The sequence below is a fragment of the Tiliqua scincoides genome, chromosome 1 (assembly GCF_035046505.1).
Source record: "Tiliqua scincoides isolate rTilSci1 chromosome 1, rTilSci1.hap2, whole genome shotgun sequence".
In the NCBI taxonomy this organism is placed as follows: domain Eukaryota; kingdom Metazoa; phylum Chordata; class Lepidosauria; order Squamata; family Scincidae; genus Tiliqua; species Tiliqua scincoides.
In genome coordinates this window covers 149,071,239-149,092,029 of record NC_089821.1, presented here as the reverse complement: position 1 = coordinate 149,092,029, position 20,791 = coordinate 149,071,239, and the positions used below count along the sequence as shown (strand labels likewise).

The following is a 20,791-nucleotide window of genomic DNA, read 5'->3' as shown; positions in this document are numbered from 1 at the left end:
AAAGGTAACTTTCAATCAAAGGATTATATTTTTATTGCAAAAACACACAAAGGTAAACATAATACACATGGAGAATTGATAAGTATAGATTTCTAGTACTTGTGTCTAGTGTACCTAGCTTATGGTGGCTGCATGTGCATCCGAAAAGGAATCAGAAACGGATAGGTTGTAGGGAAGTATTTTGGGGGTTCCTTAATCTGCTAAACCCAGTTGCTGACTAAAGATGGGGAAGAAGGGAGGAATAGATAGGATGGAAGGGAGGGAGTTTAGATGCAAGATATATTTACCTGTGGGGGGGGCAGTTGGGGGAAGAGTCCCGTGTAGGACCACTCCCGCAGGAGGGCAGTCAGAGACAGAGAGACATGTACTCTGAGTTCTCTCTGTAAAAGGTTGTGTTTGACCTGGAAGCTGATCTAGAATGACCGGAAGTATCCCAGAGTTGTGCACATGCTCAGTATACACACAATAGTACACATGGAGTATGTGATGAACCGGAAGGAAGTCAGCTTACCAGTCAGGCTGACCTTCTGGGGGGAGGGAGGCAATCTGCATAAGGTGCTTAAGAGTACAACAAAAGAACAATAGACCTTTTTCTCCTGAGGTGCAGGCTTGTTTTGCATAATCAGGAGACATTCCTAGACTGGAGGAGGGGATGTAATCACAACTTGTGACCTTTACCAGGTTTTTGGAAATTGGGCTTGTTTGCTTGGCCTGTATGATATCTTAGTCCATAATATATCACAACTTGGAAGGGAAAAGGGGATTTTCATGTAACAATAGGGCCCTCAGGCATAAAAGCACCTGATGAAGAGATTGTTTGGTGTGGGTAATACAAGAAGAAAAAAATGAGGATGGGAGACAGGACTGAGGAACTAATGGCCTACTGGAGACTGCTGATGGACTGATGTGTGAATGGACTTTGGAGACTGCTGGAGACACTGAGATTGGTGTTTTGCTGCCACACCCAAGACCTGCAGAGGACCAATGCTGCTGCAGTGGTGGAAGGAGTTGCTGGTAGAGAAGGAGGACCTCTGCAGGTTGTACAGGTGAGCTACCCTGGTGGTGGGGTCCAGCAGTACTGCAGGGCAGAACCAGGATCATCTTTGGGGAAAGAAGGGGAGCTAATTAGTGTAAAGTGGGCATAATTCTCTAGGTGGTGCTTGGCCTTGGAACCCTGCAGAACAGCTGCCAATACCACATGAATGGGTAGACCTGGGCTCCAAAGGCTTTTCCAATTGTCTCTTCTCTCCCCCCCACCCTGTTTTGCCCCTCCTTTGCCAAGAAGCCCAAATGAAACTTTGTACCCCCTGATAAAATTCCTCTCAGATGCCCTGACACACATCATTGAGCCATTGGGAGGGGGAGCAAGTTAGCAGTGGCACAGTGGTAAACTTAGATGTGCAGGTGTGTGTCATGACACCCTCCACAGCTAGCTCTAGCAAACCAGAATACCTCGGGAGGGGAGAGGCAGCTTGCATGCTGTGGCGAGGCGCTATGCAAAACTTAGTGTTTTGCACCCACTCTAGCTACACTACTGCCATAATCTGGTGAATATAAAATATTACCTCAGAACTAGCCTGTGTCAACCTGTTCCTGCTGGTAAATGTATTTCTGCTTCTTCCTCTCCACTAGATTATAACATAAGCAGTCAGCAACACAGAGAATGAATTTAGCAGAGAGACTGGTTTGGTAACTTGTCACTTACTAATTCCTTTTTGAAATTTTTACAGGCCTTTAGAACTGCAGAACAGATTCTAAGCAGCAGGGAAGACATTGTTGTAGCTAATAAGGCCCAAACCTATCTATGCAAAGCTGGCTGGAGGCTAAATCTGATCCTTCTGTCTCTGCAGGCATCTGGATTGGATCACGGAAGGGTTACAAGGAAATGGTTGTTTTTCTTCTGCTTGCTGAGAGATGGTTGCATAACCAATTCAGGGAGTCCTTGTTGCCCAAACTACTTATTATGTCTGACCTTTTCCAGTAACAGAGTGGGGGATAAACAACAAAAAGGAAGCCTGTAATTGCTGATTAACATTTTCCGTTTTTGTGATTCCCCTATCTGCTGCATTCTGCCCTTGATGTGGTCTGGTATTCCTAATTGGTGAAGGCAAATTGGAGTGGATTAGAATGTCTCAAACTGTAATCCTGTTCCAGTGGTTCCCAATCTGTGGTCTGGGGATCATGGGTGGTCCATGAGACCCTGAGAAGTGGTCCCTGAGGTCTCAGGGGGAAAAACATGATCACCTTTGATCAGTAATTCATCAATTGACCACACACCCCCCACAGACCACTGAAGTGTCAGCTGTTGCTGTAGGTAGTCCATTCTTCACCCTCTCTGGTGGTCCAGTGCTTGCTAAAGTGCCAGCTGTGGGAGGGTCCATTCTCCACCCTTTCTTGTAGTCTGTGGAGGAGTACTTAAGCAGTAAGATGCTTCCCCATGGACCACCAGACAGTGCAGAAAATGGATCCCCCCCTGAAGCTGGCATTTTCAGTGTCTTGCCGAACGCTTCCTCCATGGGCTACCAAATTGAACTGTATTTTTGTGTGTGGTGGGAATGGAGGAGGTTGCATGTGGTCCATGATAATTCCAGCATTCGCCTGAGTGGTCTGTGTTCTCCTAAAGGTTGGGAACCACTGCTGTACACATATACACTAAGCCCCATTAAAACCTAATGGAACTTACTTTTGAGAAGGCACATGTCTGCTTGTGCTGGTAGAGTCTCCTATTTGCACTGGCTACAATAATTGGTAAAAAAAAGTTTGGTAAAGGCCCAGTCCTATTCAACTTTCCAGCCTTGATGCAACCATGCCCATGAGGTGTGGACTGCATCCTATGGTGGTGGGGCAGTCATGGAGGCCTCCTCAAGGTATGAAAATGTATGTTCCCTTACCTTGGGGCTTCATTGAGGCTGCTCAGGTGCTGGAAAGTTGGATAGAATTAGGCCCTAAGGCTGCAATCTTATCCATATTTACCTGTGAGTAAGTTCCCACTGGCTGTAATGGAGCATACTTCTGAATAGACATGCATAGGATAGGGCCCAATCCTATCCAATTTTCCAGTGCTGGTGCAGTTGTGCCAGTGGGGTGTGTACTGCATCCTGCAGTGGAGGGGCAGTCATATAGGCCTCCTCAAGGTATGGGAACATATGTTCTCTTATCAGGGAACTGCATTGTGGCTACAAATATGGAGCTGGAAAGCTGGATAGGATTGAGCCTTTGGTACTTTCAACTGTGCCAATGCAGGCATATGAATGACTGTTAATATCTATTGATATTATGTTAATATTTTCTGAGATGATGATAATCTGACATAAGACATAGAAAACATTAGGATTTTGATCCAATGGTGTCCTTGCATATTCAATTTCTGCAAGGAGTCTCCTCCCATTTTTGGTAATTTCTCCCTTTCACTGTAGCAGCCCTCATTATTCATAAGGGTCTACTAATCCTCAGGAGCAGTTTTTCAGGAGGGAGGGAAGGTGCAATGGACTGGTGGGAAATGGGATGCTGGAAGCTCCACTCTGCATGTAGTACACTTTTTTTGTAGTAGTAAGGAAAGTGGTGCTGTTGTTCTTTTATAGAGCAATTCTAGGCTTGCTTACTTGGAAGTAAGTCTCATTGTGTTCAATGGGATTCACTCTCAGAAGCTTAAGGCTGGAATCCTATATACACTTTCATGGGAGTAAGCCACACTGAAGATAATAGGACTTACTTCCAAGTAGATATCCATAGGATTCTGCTCCAAGTCTAATCCTGGAATCAGATGCCTAAGAGAAGTCCTTGAGAGCCCAATCCTATCCATATCTACTCAAAAGTAAATCTCATTGTAGTCAGTGGGGGTTATTCCCAGGTTAGGATTGTTATGTAAAGTGTTAACCTAACACACACACACACACACACACACACACACACACACACACACAAAGAGGTTCATCTTTGACTCAGTAGAGCTTATAGCACAAAGTCAGGACAGGAGAGGTGGACACAGTAAACAGATGGAGGGAGAGCCCAAAATGTTGACAATATTGTTGAACAGCTTGATAAGCATTGTGCCCAAAGCACAGGGCTTGTCTTTCAGGATCCAATAGTTGTAGCAGGCTGTGGAGGAGTGGCTGTCAGACGGGAGCATTGCCCAGTCTGATTCAGCAATGTCATTCCCTCCATTTGTCCTGAACTCTACATTGCTTCCAGTTGAATGATGGAAGTGGCATGTAACTATAGAATGTTGCTCTCCTAATCAAGCAAGCTGCTATGTCACTGGGTGGTCAACAGCTCTGTTCTTTTCTACAGTGCTGCCTCTAGCAGTAGACCGATGTTAAGTCTTTCTGTAGAGCACACAAACAACATATTCCAAAACAGTTTTAATGCGGTCAGTGAGTTTACTTTGGTGTAAGTAGTTGGAAGCTTTCTGGACTAGTTTTCTGACAGCCCAATTCTAACCTGCCCTGGAGCAGGCAGGCAGGCAGCATCCAGGGCAGGGCCGGGCCAGGCTGCAGTACAACTTGGAGTAAGGGAAATTCATTCCCCCCCCCCCCCGCAAAGAAGGAAGGCCCATAGCCAGGGAGACCGACCAGGGACAGACCACACTTGCTCCCAGTGTGGAAGGGATTGTTACTCCCGAATCGGCCTTTTCAGCCACACTAGACACTGTGCCAGAACCACCATTCAGAGCGCGATACCATAGACTTTCAAGACTGAAGGTTGCCAACATTCCATGTCACAGGGCAGCTGTCCCTATGAGACTACTCAGATCTGTGCCACCTAAAGAGGTGGCACAGATTTGAACAGTCTAATGCAAGGCCAGGCCGCCTGGGAGGAGGGGTTAAGATCCAGCCTAAGTGCTGGATCCTGGCATATTTGCAACACTTGTAGGCCAGTGCAGGGGACTTGCACCAGCCTAATTCAAGGTTAGGATTGCACTCTTAGTTTTATTGTCTTTATGAGGATGTCGGGGCCCTAAACGGACACTATAGAAGAGATGTTCAAATGCTGACTCTTGCAGAAAACGGTATGAACATCTTGCTAGAACATCTTGTAGGTTAGAACCTCCTCCCTCCAAAACCAACCAGCCAGGCCAGGGATGTGCGTGTGGATTTTCACAGAATATCTCTAGAAGTAAGTGCACAGGTACTAGGTCAGGGCTTGCAGAGTTTCACACATTGTCAAACATTTTTTCACAGCCGAAAGGAATTTTTGTTGAACGTTTTTTCACAGCTATAAGAAAACATTTGAAATAAAAGGCAAGGCGAAGTTCTCAAGCTCAGGAAGCCAAATTTTGTATGGGATTTCTTATTGCACTGCCTTTGCAGATACGTTTCATAAAAGTACTCTGGATGTTGAGTGGGCTCTCAATCTTTACCTCAACCCTTTAACAAAAAAAGCCTGGCTGGCTCTCAGAGCACAAACACTTAGAATGGTACACCCTTATTTTTTTTTTCCCTGAGCAAATATAAAGTGGCACAGAGGCAAAAGAAAGCTTATTTGTATATCAGTGCTGACAAGTTCAAAGTGTCCATTTTCACGACTGGCATCTCTTGGCATAAAGTCATTTCTCATTGTGAAATTACAGCTGTTCAGAGAAGCCATCTTTGCAGTCATTTCAATTTGAAGCTTCTGCTGCGGAAGCTCTGGTATGTGACTATCTAATTTCACCTAAATAAGACTCGGTTTCTTGATAAGTGAAAATGATTCTGCTGAGGGTTCTGAACTGGGCCTGGCACAGTAATAAAATGGCCAGGTGAAACAGCGATATAAAGCAACTTTTCAATGAATGAAATGTCAAGCTGGCAGGGGACCCTTGTCATTCCTATGAACTTTGGGTTAGTCCGAGTGTTACCCGTAGCCAAAAGCCTCCAGCAGTCATTCTGCTAATTTCTGGACTGTGACACTGTGCACACCCCTTTAGCGTTATTATTACTATTAATAATTGTTATATACTACTCATCAGCAAAAGTTCACGAAGCAGTTTACATAGCAAAATAAGTGAAAACCTTGTATTAACTGTTGCAAAAAAAAAAAGGAAAACAAAAAAAAACTGAAACAAAAGAGTTGACAGGTTTCAAGTGATGGGAATGATTTTGTCTAAAGCCAAACAGAGAATGTTGAGAGTATCCCGCTAAACCTTGTTGGGGGCTGGGATGGGGAAGGGCTTCTATACATGACTTATGTTACCAGTAGTTTTTGCTTTTGTTTTTCACAGTGATTATAGTTGTTGTTGCTGATATGCCACCCCTTTCTCCAGAATTTACCCGTTGCTCAGCTGCTGGCTTCTCTCTGAATTTCACACCCTTTCCAGGTAGAGGGATTAATCTTGAATAAATCATAAAAAACTGGTTTAACTTCTGTGTCACTATTAATTCCCTGTTTACTAGCTCAACTATATTGAACTAAGAATTTATCTTGACTGAGGGCTCAATCCTATCCAACTTTCCAGTGCTGATGCAGCCATGCCAATGGGACATGTCCTGTGGTGGCAGGCCGTAATGGAGGCCTCCTGAAGGTAAGGGAATGTTTGTTCCTTTACCTTGAGACTACATTGCGTCTGAATCGGTGCTGGAAAGTTGGATGGGATTGGGCCTTAACTTGGTTATCCAACCTAACATTGCAACTCTTTAAGCAGGTGGAGGGGTGGGACTGGACAACCTCTATGTGTAATTTCTTGTTTATAGATGGGAATAACACTTCCAACATTCAATTCTATGCATATTTATGCAGGAGTAACTTTCACTGTGTTCAATGGGGCTTACTCTCAGTTAGATGTACATAGGATTTTACCAAAGTAAACACAAGAATTTTGTTTAAAATTTTTAAAATTCCCATCAGGCACAAATTATGTGATATTAAAGTATTTGTTGTGTTTTTATTTCATCCTTAGAGCAAGGATGTGACTTCCTTGACTCTTTAAAGCCTGATCCTGATGGGCTCGCACCACCGGCATGCACTGTTGCAAACGTGCCATAAGGTCAGTTCCGGCTCAGGGCTATGTGGAGATGCCAGGGATTGAAACTGATTGAAACTTCATGCAAAGCAGGAGCTCTCCCACTGAGATATGGCTCCTTCCTAGCATCTTCACTCTACTCAGGCATCTCATTGCTCTTCACTGTTTGGCAATCCCATGGCATGTTTGGCCCAGCCAGAAATAAATACAGCAAGAGGGGAAGTCAGGTGGTTTCACTGGTGCCAAGACATGCACAAAACAAGTCAGAGGGTATAAAAGTACTCCTCTGGCTGAGCGAGAAGGGAGGAAGTGCCCAGACACTGGATGAGCCAGATGACAGCAGCAACAGGAGGGCATACATACCTGCACCCACCTGCTGGAGGGATTCCTATCTGAGTGAGAGCCCTTGAGGCAAGAAAGGAGTAAGAGTGATGATGATGTTGCAGATTCAAGTCTTAGCAGTATGGCTTCCCAAAGTGATGGATCTGGAAGATCTTTTTCTTCAATATATCTGGATGGGATTAGGATATTACTGATGTCATGCAGGCATCCAAGCGCTGTTGGCAGGGCATCCAAATAGGATTGGGCTATAATTGTTCTGTTTTTTTAGTTTCTGTTGTTACAGCTTTCTTGATCCTCCTTTTTGTTTGGCTGCATATTTGCTTCAAAGTACTCTATGTGATACTAGCAATCTTGCTAACCTGACATAATTTTATAGGCTCAGCTAGGATATTATATTCCTGGCTGGTTGTCAGAAGCAGAGGAAGCAAACAAACATTTCAGCAGAGCTTGCTTTTGTTGTTAGAGCTTATCTGTGAACTGTGATAATGCTCTCATGACATTGTGGTGGCACACGGTGTTGGTGCATACAGTGTTGGCTCAGACCATTCTGCAGGGTTCCTAAGGTGAGATGTGTTTTGGTGACTCAGATACATATGCAGACAACCCACAGAACAGCCTGCTTCCTCTTAGCAATCTTGTCTTGGCTATGGCAGCATTCGTCATACTGCCACCATCCTAGGCACATAGGCCAAAACGTGCAGTGCACCAGACTTCATGGCACACCTGATCAGAAAATGGAGTGTCCCTGCACGAAGGAAAAAGGCATTCTGCACATTCTCAGAAGTACTCAGCTTGCGGTGCCAATGCATTTCCAGACCAATGGCCCTAAAACAAGTCTCAGCAACACATTTTTTAATGGATGGATCTCTCACTTGAATTCTTCAGGTGCACATCAGTTTTTCTGGTTTCTATCAGCATGTTATTGACAATATGTGACTAATCAGCCAAAGGAAATACCTGTGTACTGAGTTGACATTAGAGTCAAAGTGTTTTGATAACAAACCTTGCAAGCATTTTAAAACTGTGAAATGACAGAACCAATAGGTCCATAAGCTATATGTCACAAAAGCTGATATCCCATTTGTCTTGTTAAAATCTCACTTGAAGCAAGAGCTTAAATATTCTCTGAGCTTGAGCCAACAACTCATTCCGCACATCTGTGGGACTGCTGAACAAACACGATTTTGCATCTGATGCAGAATTCTCTATTTTGAGAATTTTTCCATAAGCATATTTTTAATACTTAGGACAGAAGATTGCTTGATCTATTCAAGCTGAAGAATGAGGTGGGAATGAGGTGGTAGAGTTATGAGGTGACAGAGTAGAGTCTACTCAGAAGACTACAATTTTCAGACTGCAAAACAGGACAACAATGTTTGTGAATGCTGCCTTACATCAAAGACTTGTAATGGTGTTGGGAATTAATTTAATAATAAATTAATAAATATTTATTTAATAAATAAAAGCTGTCTCTTTAAATTTGTTTTACAAAGAAACTGCTGGGGAAGGGAAGTTTAAGCCTTTCTTCTCTGTTGTTGTTAATCATACACACCCAACTGCAATTTGTTTTGTTGGAGAAGACATACAAGTTCTGAAGCAAATAGCATTTTGTCCTCTGTTGCCAATGCTGGAAAAGTTCCAGGTATTTAAATCCTGTATTTGACTGTAGTGAAATATTAGGGCTTATGTGACATGATGCTGGCACCTAGCAATTGGAAATATTTTGTCCAGGCTTGTCTGTGATTATTATTCCTGAACCTAACTCCGATTCCCTTTGCACATTCACTTGTACATTTGCACAGTATCATCTCCTTCCATTTTGTTCTTTCTGTGTGTGTATAAACACATACATACTCTGTCTTTTCCAGTCTTGAGGCAACTTACATAAGATTGCTGGGAAATATAAACATGAAAAAAACTGCAACAAATTCACAAGCCAAAAATAGTGGTTCAGAGTAACTCCCTCCCCTTCAACCCAGTCTCTAGAAGCCACTTAGAACAAGTGCAGGGTGACCAGATGTCCTCTTTTTCCAGGACATGTCCTCTTTTCCTCCTGGAAAAGAACTTACATATCCTCCTTTCCCTGTGAGTGGGTCCCCTGGTAGCGCATAGCCTTCTTGTAATTAATAAATTATATGTAATAAATTATATGCAATATAGTTTTAAATTTAATAATAGTGTTTAAAACTAACCACATGAAATCAATGAGTTTTTTTCTTTCATTTTGTTGTGTCCTACACTTTTCTTGGATGTCCTACATTTTTCAGTGCCTTGTCCTCTTTTGTGGTTATGACATCTGGTCACCCTGAAATGGTGGGTCTTGCAATTGTTGGGGAAAGAACAGAGACTGGGCTAGAGTTAGAAGTTGGCTGTTTATTGGAGTGTTTCAGACAGTGACCTCCTGATGGTATGGGAAGGCTGACCACTTAGTGAACAACTTCAAAGTCATATAGGGTTTTAGGATGAGATCATCCAGTATCTTATCAGATACAATAGGCACTTTCTTCATTAACAATTAGATTAACAGAAACCCCTGGGGGCTGGGGGATAAGGATAGGCCCTCAGTTTGGCTGTACTTATCCTAAGAGGCGACTAAACAGCCACCGGGTAGATGGGACTCCTCAGCCTGGGAAGACAGCCCATCTGAGAGAAGGAAAACTCTGATCCCAAACCTCCACTGCCTTGTGGCTTCATCCAGTTATGGAAAAGGCTTCAGGAGTCAACCTCGAGGCAAAATCCGGAGCCGGAGTCCCTGAGGCAGTTCATGGCTGAACACAGTCATGTTCTGGCAACTCCTGCGACACCGCTGGAACCAACCGTATTGGCTTCTGCCTTTCCATTGGACCATTTCAGCGACGTGGAGAGGGGGGATTTGCTGCATGGGTAACAGTCTATCCTCCATATCTACTTTACCCAGGCTTCGCACACTGGAGAGCACACTCTGTTCCAGAACCACTATTCAGAGCACAATAACATAGTCTTCCGAGACTGAAGGATGCCAACAAGATCAACAGCAAAATTACTAGTATGATTTGATTACTGATAACCCAATCCTATCCAATTTTCCAGGGCTGGTGCAGTGGTGCCAATGGGGCATGAACTGCATCCTGTGGTGGGGAGGCAGTCACAGATGCCTCCTCCAGGTAAGGGAACGTTTGCCCCATGCACTTCAGGGCTGCATTGTGGTTGCACTGCTGCTAGAAAGTTAGATAGGATCAGGCCCTAAGCCATCACATACAAAGCCCTTTTAGTGGGAAAACATAAATTCACCTTGATATAATAAGACACAGAATAAAGAGTCTGGAAATAGTATACATATGATAAAATAGATACGGAGCAGGATATATCCATTAAAAAACCATTTATGCCCAGGTACTGGCCATGTCCTGCACTCCTGACCAAGACAGGGTTCTCTGGAGTTCAGTAACTGATGTCAAAACTTCACTAGCTGGTCTAGCAGCTTTTGAATCTTATGATACACAGATGATATGGATTCCAAGTTGCCAATATGGATTCTGATTTTTTCAGAGAAATAAGCCTTATTTCTCCCACACAGTTATTTTGGATGGCCATTTTTTATTTTATTTTCCAAAATAAAGACAAAACAAATATAAACAAACACATGACAAGCATAACCTCAATGCACAACACAAAAACAAACCGTAGGAGGGTGCAGGCAATCATATATCCATATATCTAATCGATCAAAACATATCTTCTAATCTTTTTCCTCTTCTAGTTAGCCTCTTAATATCATTTGTCTATCATGTATACAATATATTCATCTAAATGCCCTATCTTATACATCTACAACTTCATTTTCAACCAAGCATAGAATGGTCTCCATTGCTCTATCTGTGTCGGTTTGTGCTGATGAATTTTGGATGGCCATACTAAAGGAGTTAATCCTGACTTTCTGTGCTCTAGTCTGACTAGTACTTTCCCAGAATTCTTGTTTTGTTTAAATTTATATCTTGGAAGCATAATCATTCAAGTGCAGTACTATATGCCCAGCTTTTTACAGCAGTATAGTACTATACTATCTAGATCTCACTTCCTGCAGTTCTTGGTTCTGACTAAGGCTATGTTGAAGAACAGCCTTCTCCCCTATGAACCTTCCTGCACCTTGTATGCCTGCAGTGTTAAAGTCCTGGATTTCTTCACTGCCTCCTATGAACACGTTGGCCACTAAGGCATGAATGGAAAAGCTTCAAACACAGAACAACCAGGAAATGCGCCCTGCAGACCCATGAAGTGCAGCTTAGCACTTTGTGAGGTCTATGCATTCCTCCGAGCTTTGCTGCAGAGACGCTTCCTTCATGCACTTCCGGACTCATGAGAGTCTGCAGGAGAAGGGGCTGCAGCCTGCCTGTAAGTAAAAGTAAATGCAGGAGGGTTCCCTCTGCAGTCGATCTAGCCTAGACTTTGTGTCGGACTCTCAGTTTGCAGTGGAATATTCCGAGACACGGACACATTCCAAAGATAAGATGCCTTAAGGGAGCAGCAGATACCCCAACACAGGGCATCAGTTGCTCCCCTAAGAGCCTTGTTTTCATTGCAATGTATTAAGGGGACCACGACTCTGGAATGTCTCCTTAGTGCAGATCAGCAGAGCAGAACTCCGATCAGGTGGCACAACACGTGTGTGTATTTTAGGAGAGAAGCAGTGCAAGCCTGGGCATGTCTACTCAAAAGTAAGTCACACTGAATCGAATGGGACTTACTCCCAGGAAAATGTATTTAGGATTGCAGCCAAAAAGGGGCTGCGTAGCACCTTTGGGAGAAACGATAGAAATAATTTTCTCTTTCCCCCCCCCCCCTTAAGGTGACAGGGAATTATTTTCTTTTCACTTTTGTGACATCATCGAGTTTCTTACTACTTTTACTATGGGGATCCCCAGCACATTTGATACACTTTTACCTAGTTTGAATACTTCTTGGCCACTGAGAGAAAAAGGTCTTCACTGCATGTCTTGCCTAATCTTAAGTGGGGTGTGTGTGTGGAGGGGGGGGTGGCTGATTGTGGGCTTTGGTAGAAAGTTTGGAGCACTGGGGGCATGCTACAGACTACTAGATATAATACTGTACAGTACTTGATCCAGACTCCAGGCTGGAATATTGTACAGAGCTTGATCCAGACTCCTAACTGGAATATTGTACAGTACTTCTTCCCTTGCTAAAAGGCAGGGAAAGAATTGTGAGGGGTCTGGATTAGGCTAACTGCTTCAAGGAGATTTACTAGACAGAGCAAAGGTATCTTTATGTGTTTCTGATTTTGGAGCATGATGAAAGAGATGGTTGTTTGGGTTGTGTTGCTGGGTAGTATTTTGCCCGCTAGGAGACTTTTCTAACTGAAGATGTTTGTTCTGAGGTGTAGTGGAAGATGCATAATGTTGGACAGTGATTTCTGTTGTACTCACTCTTTGCTGGAGCCCTCTTATTTGTGAATCATTCTGCCACTTGATCCTTCATGCCTGAGAGCTGTTATTAGTTTCTGCTCCTGCCCTTGGCAAATGCCAAATTACAAAATCCTCCTCATGATTCTTACAGATCAGGAGGCCTAAAGATAAGTGTTTTGTGTGAAATCTGTCACTGATTGTAAAGCCAGAAGGCCTCATATGTGCTAATTTGTAAGAAGCCTCCTCTAAAACATAAGGGCTGTGGAGTAATTTTGCATGGTCTTGGTGCATCCTTTGTCTCAATAAATTCCAAGAACAGGCTTTTTTTCCTATAAGTTGATTACTTACACTTACCCAGGAGTATCATTCATTATCATTGTTAAAAGCATATATATAGTAGCCTGTTAAAAGTATAGTGCTGTAACATTTCCCCAAGTGCAGTCACATACCATGTGACTAACCTATTCAGGTCTAATCAGGTCTAATATATCTAATCTAATCATCAGGTCTAATATATTAAAAATAAAATTTTGAAATGAATGGGGACCCACCTGAAATTGGCTCATGACCCACCTAATGGGTCCCAACTCACAGTTTGAGAAACACTGCTCTAGGCATTTCTATGTTTTTCAGATATTTTTGGATAATTTTTACAAAGAAAGAACCCAATATCTGTCATTGAGGGTTTGTTAGAGATTTAACGAGCAGTGATGTAGGCAGAGCCTCACCTAACCCAGCCAGTTAAAAAAAAGTAAAGAACCCAACAAGTTAAAAAAAACACCACACCTTTGTTTTTCCAAAGCTGCTGCTCTCTGCTCAGCTCAGTCTGTTTAAAGTAGGAGAGCTGCCAATAAGGTCAGTTGCTATGGTGACTTGCAAGGGACAAGCCTATGCAATTAAACACCTGAGAGGAGAGGCACCAGGGAGGGCTGCTGCCATTTGCCCAGTAAAAAGAAAAAGACAGCGCTTGTATCATCAGTTGCTGGGGAGGCAGCAGACAGAGCTGCCTCTTGGTCCACTGTAGAGAGGAAGGAAGAGATGAGGCAGGCTTGCGTGAAGGAATCCAGATTGTAAAAGCAGCAGGGGAGGCATGCCTTTTCCCTGCTTGGGCTTCTGTATAGAAAAATTCAACACTGAACCTGTGCAAGAGAAGAGACATCCTCGCTCCAGTTCATTAGTTCAAGCACCAGGAGAAGCACTTATCAGCCTGCCATAGGGAGGGGGAGAAATGTGTCCCTGGAGGGAGAGAGCTGTGATTGGTTGAAAGAGGTAAGTTATGATTTGAATGTGTTCCCTTACCTCTGTTTCCCTCTGAGAGAGTGCATTTGGAAAGCTGAATTGCAGACACTGGGGTGAGGAGTGGGGAGAGAGTGTTTAAAGGTGCTGATCTTTACGGGCATTGATTGGCATTTGGCTGAGAAACTGTGCATATGTTTGGTTGTTCTGGGCATTACCTCACTGCCACAGTAAACCTGACATGAGGTGGTGAGAGACTTTAAAGAAGGGAAGTAAGACCTGTAGACATTGGGCATGTGCAGAGGTCAGACACAGGGGAAAGAGCATTTAAAGGTGCTGATATTTACTAAGCATTGATTGGCAGTTGGGAGAGAGACTGTGTATATCTTTGGTTGTTGTGGGTATTACCTAAACCTGACCTGAGCCAGGCGGGCAGAGAGGGAGGGGGAGAGGGAGAGAGAATGTAAGATCTGTGTGAACAGTGAGTGTGCAGAGTGGGGTGGGGTGGGGAGAAAGGGGTGAGGGGTTGTGACTGAGCTTAAGATGTGTCCTAGATTTATATGTGTGGACAGTAAGAGTGAGTAGAGAGCTGATGTGGGGGGGGAAGTGGTCCTACAGAGATAGAGAGCGAGTGAAGGAATGTAAGATCTATGTGGTCAGTGAAAGTGTTCAGAGAGGGAGGAGAGAGAGAAAGGGGTGAAAGGGTATGACTAAGATTAAGATGTGTGGGGGGGGGGGGTTGTAATTTCATGTAGTTCTTCCACGGTCCTGTTTCTTCTTATTGATGCCTGCAGTTATAAGCTGGTCAGTAGGAAAGGCCAGTAGGAGTAGGAGAGCCAGAGGGTAGATCTGTTTTTGTAGAGTTGTAAATTGAATGGTCTTGTGAGTGAAGTGTGTCAGCCGTTTTTGTGACAAAGAGCAAAGCGTTAGTGTATCAAGAGTGAAGCATAAACAGCTGATTTGGCTCCAGCAGCATTGGGAAATTTGGATTCTGCTTGACCTGTGCCAAAGTTTGGAAATATGAACATCCACTGCAGTGGCCAGCCTTCTGCTTTATCCTGCTCATGGCAGCGTATTTCTGCTCTATCCCAGAAAACAATGATCTTCTTTTGTCCTAGACTTGATAAATGGTACTGTGCACATGTTGACTGGAAGCTTGACCAGATTTCTTAGAAGGGGTATTTGCTGGCTGGTGTTGTCAGAGCACGCGCCTGGCTTGTTTGCCTTTGGCAGGTACCCAGAAGAATTGCTGAAATGTCAACACTCCTTACACAGCTTCAGTGTGAATTAAGTGAGGAGCCTCTCCAAAACGTCACCCCCATCTTAGATTTCCATTAAATCAGCTGTTTTGCTAATCCTAGATTAACCTTAGGACCATTTTATACCCATGATTGCTTCACTTCTTCTGATTCATATGCCACGTTCATTTGCTGGCTTAGAGGTACTTTTAGAGTAGCTGAAAAGGCTAGTGGGTGAGATGTAAACAGTGCATTTGCTTATGGCAGGAAACTTTCTTTAGAATTGTTAGGAAGGGTTGTTTAATGGCCTAGTCTTTGGGGGCACTTTCAGGATCTCCCAGGCCTCTGCTGTAAGAGCTGCTGGAGCCTTGTGAAAGGTACGCTGCTATCGTGTGCTTCAGGGCTGCTAGTGCAAAAGGCTGGACATCCCATGCATGCAGCAGTGGCTCCTGGACGCTGTGTTCGAGCTGGTGAGGGGGACGGTTCGGTGGAAGAACAGGGTCAGGAGGGCAGGGGTCGGTTCAGAGTGGGAGGGGGTAGATCTTAGCAGCAGTAGCAGCGTGTGCCAGATCCTATCCCCATGGCCCAGCCCAGACCACCCCCTGAGACTCCTTGGACTTATGCCAGTCAAAGAACTGGTGTAGGTCCAAGGAGACCCATTGACAGCCCAAAGGCCTATGGAGAGGTAAATACAAACTATTTTTACTTGCTTCTCTTGGGCTAACTAGTACATGCTATGAATTGGGCTGCCCATGAACTAGAAACAAGAGTTTGACCTTTGAAAAAATGTATTTAACCGATTTTTGCGCAGCCCATATGTGTATACATTTGGTCCCTGTTGCATATATGCAACGTTGGGAGAAATGGCTTAAAATTAAGGAATGAAGAATGGTTTGAATGTAAGGATTTCTCTGATAACATCAGTTAATGCAATTCCTAGACTGGGAAGGCATATGGACACATGAAACTGCCCTTAATACTTAGTGGAACCACTGATCCACCTGGCTCAGTATTGTCAGCCTGTACTTTGCTAAAGCTTCCCCAAGGTTTCCATCAAAGGGGTCTTTCCCAGCTCTTCTCAGAATGGCTTTTGACTTAATATTGAGCTTGGGACCTTCTCCATGTGTCAACCCTTCCCTGGTCATTCACTTAAAAGAGTGACTTTTAAGTCTCCACTTAAAAGAGAACAATTTTATTATTACTAGTTTACCCTCTGCTCAGAAGGAAACATTTTATGAGCATGGTGACCTCGCCCCTGTTATTTACGTCGAGTAAACCGATCTTACTCTGATGTGGAAACTGATATTGTGGAGTCAATCAGCAAGGATGATGCAAAGGGCATGTTTGACAGATTTCTGTACAAGCGTTGTTCAGAACGCACTAGTGTCATAACTCTAAAAACAGATGCCACCTGTGCCATTGGAACAGGTGATGTACAGATAATCTTGGGCCCACTTCCCACAATTGCACATCATTGCAGGTTATTCCTATACCCGATTATGCATGCAAATGTAACAGCCTGTCTCTCTAAGCTAATGGCAAATATTGGCAGTCCAGTATGTGAGAAGTAGTGTATCAGAAGGGGTCCTAGTTGATACTGACCCAGCACTGGTGCATATTGCCAGTTTAGCACATAGCAGTAATTTACACAAATATCAGAAATACCTAGCACACTATTTTTATTCTTCATACCAGTGGTTCCCATGCTTCTAAATGGGTCCACTAAAATAACATGGTTCGTCCCCTTCTATCACTCTCACTATTTAACCTACAAGACAGCAGTCTCATGCTTTTATGACACATTGTCCCCAGCACCAGCTGGTGCTAACCTGGCAGCTCTCTCAGCTGTTTTCCATGACCCAATGACAGGTTGTGAATCGGCTGTTCGCACCACACATCCTATTTGAGTGTCCATATTGTTTTCAGAAATGAAATTGCTGTCCATGTAGAACAGGGTTAGGCAACCTATGGCCCGCGGGCCTACCACCCAAAATCATTGGACCTGAAGTTCCCGAAAGATACATCCACTCAACCTGTGGTGGTCCTAAAAAAGAATTCAAGTTTGTAAATCTCTCTGTAAGACTTACAGTGTAAGCAGGCTAAAGGCAGAAGCTTCCTTTGAGTGTCATTCTCTGTTGGGCATGTGTCACTCTGCGCTGTGCCCATCTTTTTTTTCTTAGCTCTGTGGCCTAATTGGGTGGTTTGTGAATGTATATTGAACACACATGAATTCTTACTAATGACAGATTGATGCCTGGCCCTGATATTGTGGAGTCAAGGCCCCTAAGCAGCCCTAAGGTTGCTAACCCCAGTATAGAAAGTGCTGTACAAATAGGACAACAAATAACATACCCTCGGAACCTGCCCTCCCACCTTGTGTGTTTAAAGCAATTGATTACTTATACAAAGCAGTCAGCTGAGTGACTCCCACTGTAGCCACTTATGTTCTGACCTCTGCTGCTTTGATTAGCATCAATGTTTTCATTGTCTGTCAAACTTGATGGTGATGAAGGACTTACCTGAAGTCCTGTCATGGTCCTGGAATTTCTCTCCAGCCATTGAAATGCAATACCTGTCAGAGTTGGGGGGAGAGAGTCGGACAGAATGCTATGAGTTGGTTGAAGATACTGCATTTGTGGTGGAGTTGCTTCCTTTGGGAGCCTGATGCAGATTAGCTGTTGTCTGCTTTAGCAGTTTCTTTGCCCCTCAAACAGCCCTGCTTGTATATTTATAATAGATTCTGAACTAGAAGGACTGTATCAGTTTTTTCTTTTTTCAAAAGAAACGAGACCTTTTAGTGCTACTCCTATCAGGTCATGTACTACACAAGAGTGCCACATTTAAGGGGGCACCATTCAAGCATCTGAAAGAAGAGGAGAAGAAATGCCGGCCAAATGTCACTTCAGCTGACAAGCACAGCACAGTCCTGCACTGACTGACAGGGAGAATCTTGCCACCAGGATGAGGCGAGTGGTGGTGGGGCAGGGAGAGAGCAGCGCAAAGGGGTATCTTTTTTCTAATTGTTCCAAAAGTGCAGTATGTGCTAGTGGTGGCCCTGACCCCTGGATTTCAGGGAAATGAAGAATGCTGAACAGCTTGCTTCCAAACTGTAATTAACACAATGTTCACTCACCAGAGTAAAATTGCCCACTTGCTATTTAGGAAAATTCCCATCAAAAATATTTGAAGATGGCGTTGTCATGTGAACGAGTCCATCATAGTTGTAATAAGTGTCCCCATTTACTAATGAGGCAGAGCTTAAATTTGTGAATACATTTACAGTACTTGGAAATTGGAAATCCCACTGAGTTAGATGGGAGTTATTTCCTGGTAATTATGCTTGGAACTGCAGCTTTAGGGTCACATTGTTGTGTACAAGTTTCCTTTTGGAGTATTTTGCCCTTTTATTCTTCTCCCGGAGAGGGGTGGGGAGAGTATACACATCATCTTCCCTTTGTGGGCATCCCATCCTCCCAGCTTCCAAGCATCAGAAGTTCTGCAGGGCTGACCCAAGACCTCCTAGCATTTGAGGTGCATGCCATATGCTCCCCCCCCCCAACCTGGTAATGTATCAGTCAGCCTCTGCCCCTGAGCTGGAAAAGGAAGTGATGCTGTCTCAAGATGGGGTTGACAAGCTTTTGCCCACTCTAAGAAAGATGCTTGGGATACACTTGAGGTATAATCAAATAGGGATCGTGGTTCAGTGGCAGAGAACATGCTTGACATGTCCAGTGTTCCATGTTTATGTCCCTGCCACTTTCAGTTAAAAGAATTTCCAGTAATAGAGCTAGGAAGTTTATAGTGAATGTTACTTGCTAACCCTAGGCCAGAGGTGGGGGAATATATTTCTCTTCCAGTGTGCACTGATTCAATATTGCTGACAAGGCTGTGGTTTGTACATGTCACTTGCATAGATTCAGCTGCCCCCCCCCCAAAAAAAAGTACATCCGAAATGGGCAGAGAAATAATTTCTTTAAACAGTATAAGGATGTGTGTGTAACCTTGTTTTCATGGTAAGTTTAACACACATGCAGTCTAGATTGCAAGCGTATGTTGGTTGAGATGTACAATTATTCATTCATTATGTTCAATGTGTGCTCCAAAAAAGATGGCAGCTGGAAACGGCTTAGAACCCTGCTTTCATCATTGCTACCATAGGTAGTGGCAAAGGTACTCATAGGTAGATGGGTGGTTTTTTCCTCAAAAACCACCCATCACCATCAAAATAAATGCTGTCCTGATAACTGAGGTGGGGGAGGGTACTAGTGGGTATGCTTCCAATGGGCCCTCTCAAACCTGGAGCCATCACTGATCATACCAGAGGTTTTCAAAAATTAATCATGCCTCTATCCATATAAAATTGCTTGTCATAGTGTCTGCCTTACCTTATTTGGTTTGGCAAGGATTGGTATTGTAGAAAAAACAACCTTTGCAATTCAGTTATATTTTTCCTTGCTTCAGTGATGCTATGGAAGGAAGTGAAACATCAAGCTACCAGTCCCAAGAGAACAGCTTGCTGGATATACCATGTACCTTAAATGCAGACGACTTCTTGCTGAACCCCAGCATGGGAAGAAACAGTGAGCTTTCCAGTACTGTGAATGCATTTGTTTCACTGGCACCCACAGGTAAAGTTCCATCACTCTTGTTTACTCCTATTGTCACTCGTGATTTTCCTTTTTCTGACAAGCCAAGAGGGGAAAATGGCCTGTTTCTGGAATTCTAGATGAAATGCATCTGTACCAGGCAGGAGGTTAATGTACACATCCTGATGTAAATGTGTGTGAACTATGGATCTTTTAAAAAGAAAGACTCAAGCTGCCTTCTCTGTTGCAGGCTTAGGACCGTGTGTCTAGCTTAGATTCATCTTCCAGGAACTCTCGTGTCACTTTAAGCAACTTGCTGTGTCATTCAGTCACTGCTTCATGGGCCGCAGTGCTTGCTTTCTGCAATCACTTTTTTGTTCTTCTGTCTAATGCAGATTGTCATCATTTTCAGGTTCAAAACAGGCTCTTTCTGTGTGTTGTATCTAATATAGTGAAGGTTCCCCCCCCCCTTTTAAATGATATCGCATGAAAAGAAAACATACGGATGGCGATTCACAGAAGTGCAAACTTGTTGCAGAACTGATAGAATTTATCTTTTTGTTTTGGAAAACTGTTGTTTGTCTGATGTAATGGTTACTGAGTCAGAGCAATGGCCTATCTGCCAAAATATTGGCAGGGCAGGACGCCTCAAACTCAGCTGTCTTACAGCTTGGGTATCAGATGTTCCCAGCCCTGTTACCTGAGCTCCTCTATCTAGAAATTTTATATTTGGATCCTGAGAACTTATGCAGACAGAATTATGACACTTTCCTTATAACGATAGCAAGATCTGTGCACTCCTGGAATTCTTGTTCCTTTTAAACTGGCTGAAAACATAATGTGCCCCAATTTGACAAATGTGTACAGTAGGTTCAAATGTGTAGCAGCTGCTACAGTGTTACGTATTTGGCGCAGACAGCTCAATATTGGATTACTCAATAATATCCTTGAAGGATTTCAGAGGGAGTCAGGCAAGGACACTGAAGAACACATGACTGATTTGGGCCATATGAAATGTGGTTATGGATTAGACATAGCTTACAGTCGATATCA

The 20,791-nt window shown here is 43.6% G+C and overlaps 1 protein-coding gene across 3 annotated transcripts in view; it reads left to right on the top strand.

The window, feature by feature from the left end:
• Window positions 1-11,590: 11,590 nt before the first annotated feature.
• Window positions 11,591-20,791, top strand: part of SHLD1 (shieldin complex subunit 1) — a 35,526-nt gene continuing 26,325 nt past the window's right edge. Inside the window, exons 1-2 of one of the 3 annotated variants that reach the window (XM_066639451.1) lie at window positions 11,591-11,650; window positions 19,614-19,780. In XM_066639451.1, the coding sequence (XP_066495548.1) occupies window positions 19,621-19,780 (160 nt within the window). In that variant the 5' untranslated portion in view covers window positions 11,591-11,650; window positions 19,614-19,620. Of the gene's footprint in view, window positions 11,651-11,802; window positions 11,974-13,997; window positions 14,031-19,613; window positions 19,781-20,791 lie in introns of those variants that run through there. The other 2 variants (XM_066639441.1, XM_066639460.1) reach the window with 2 other exon arrangements.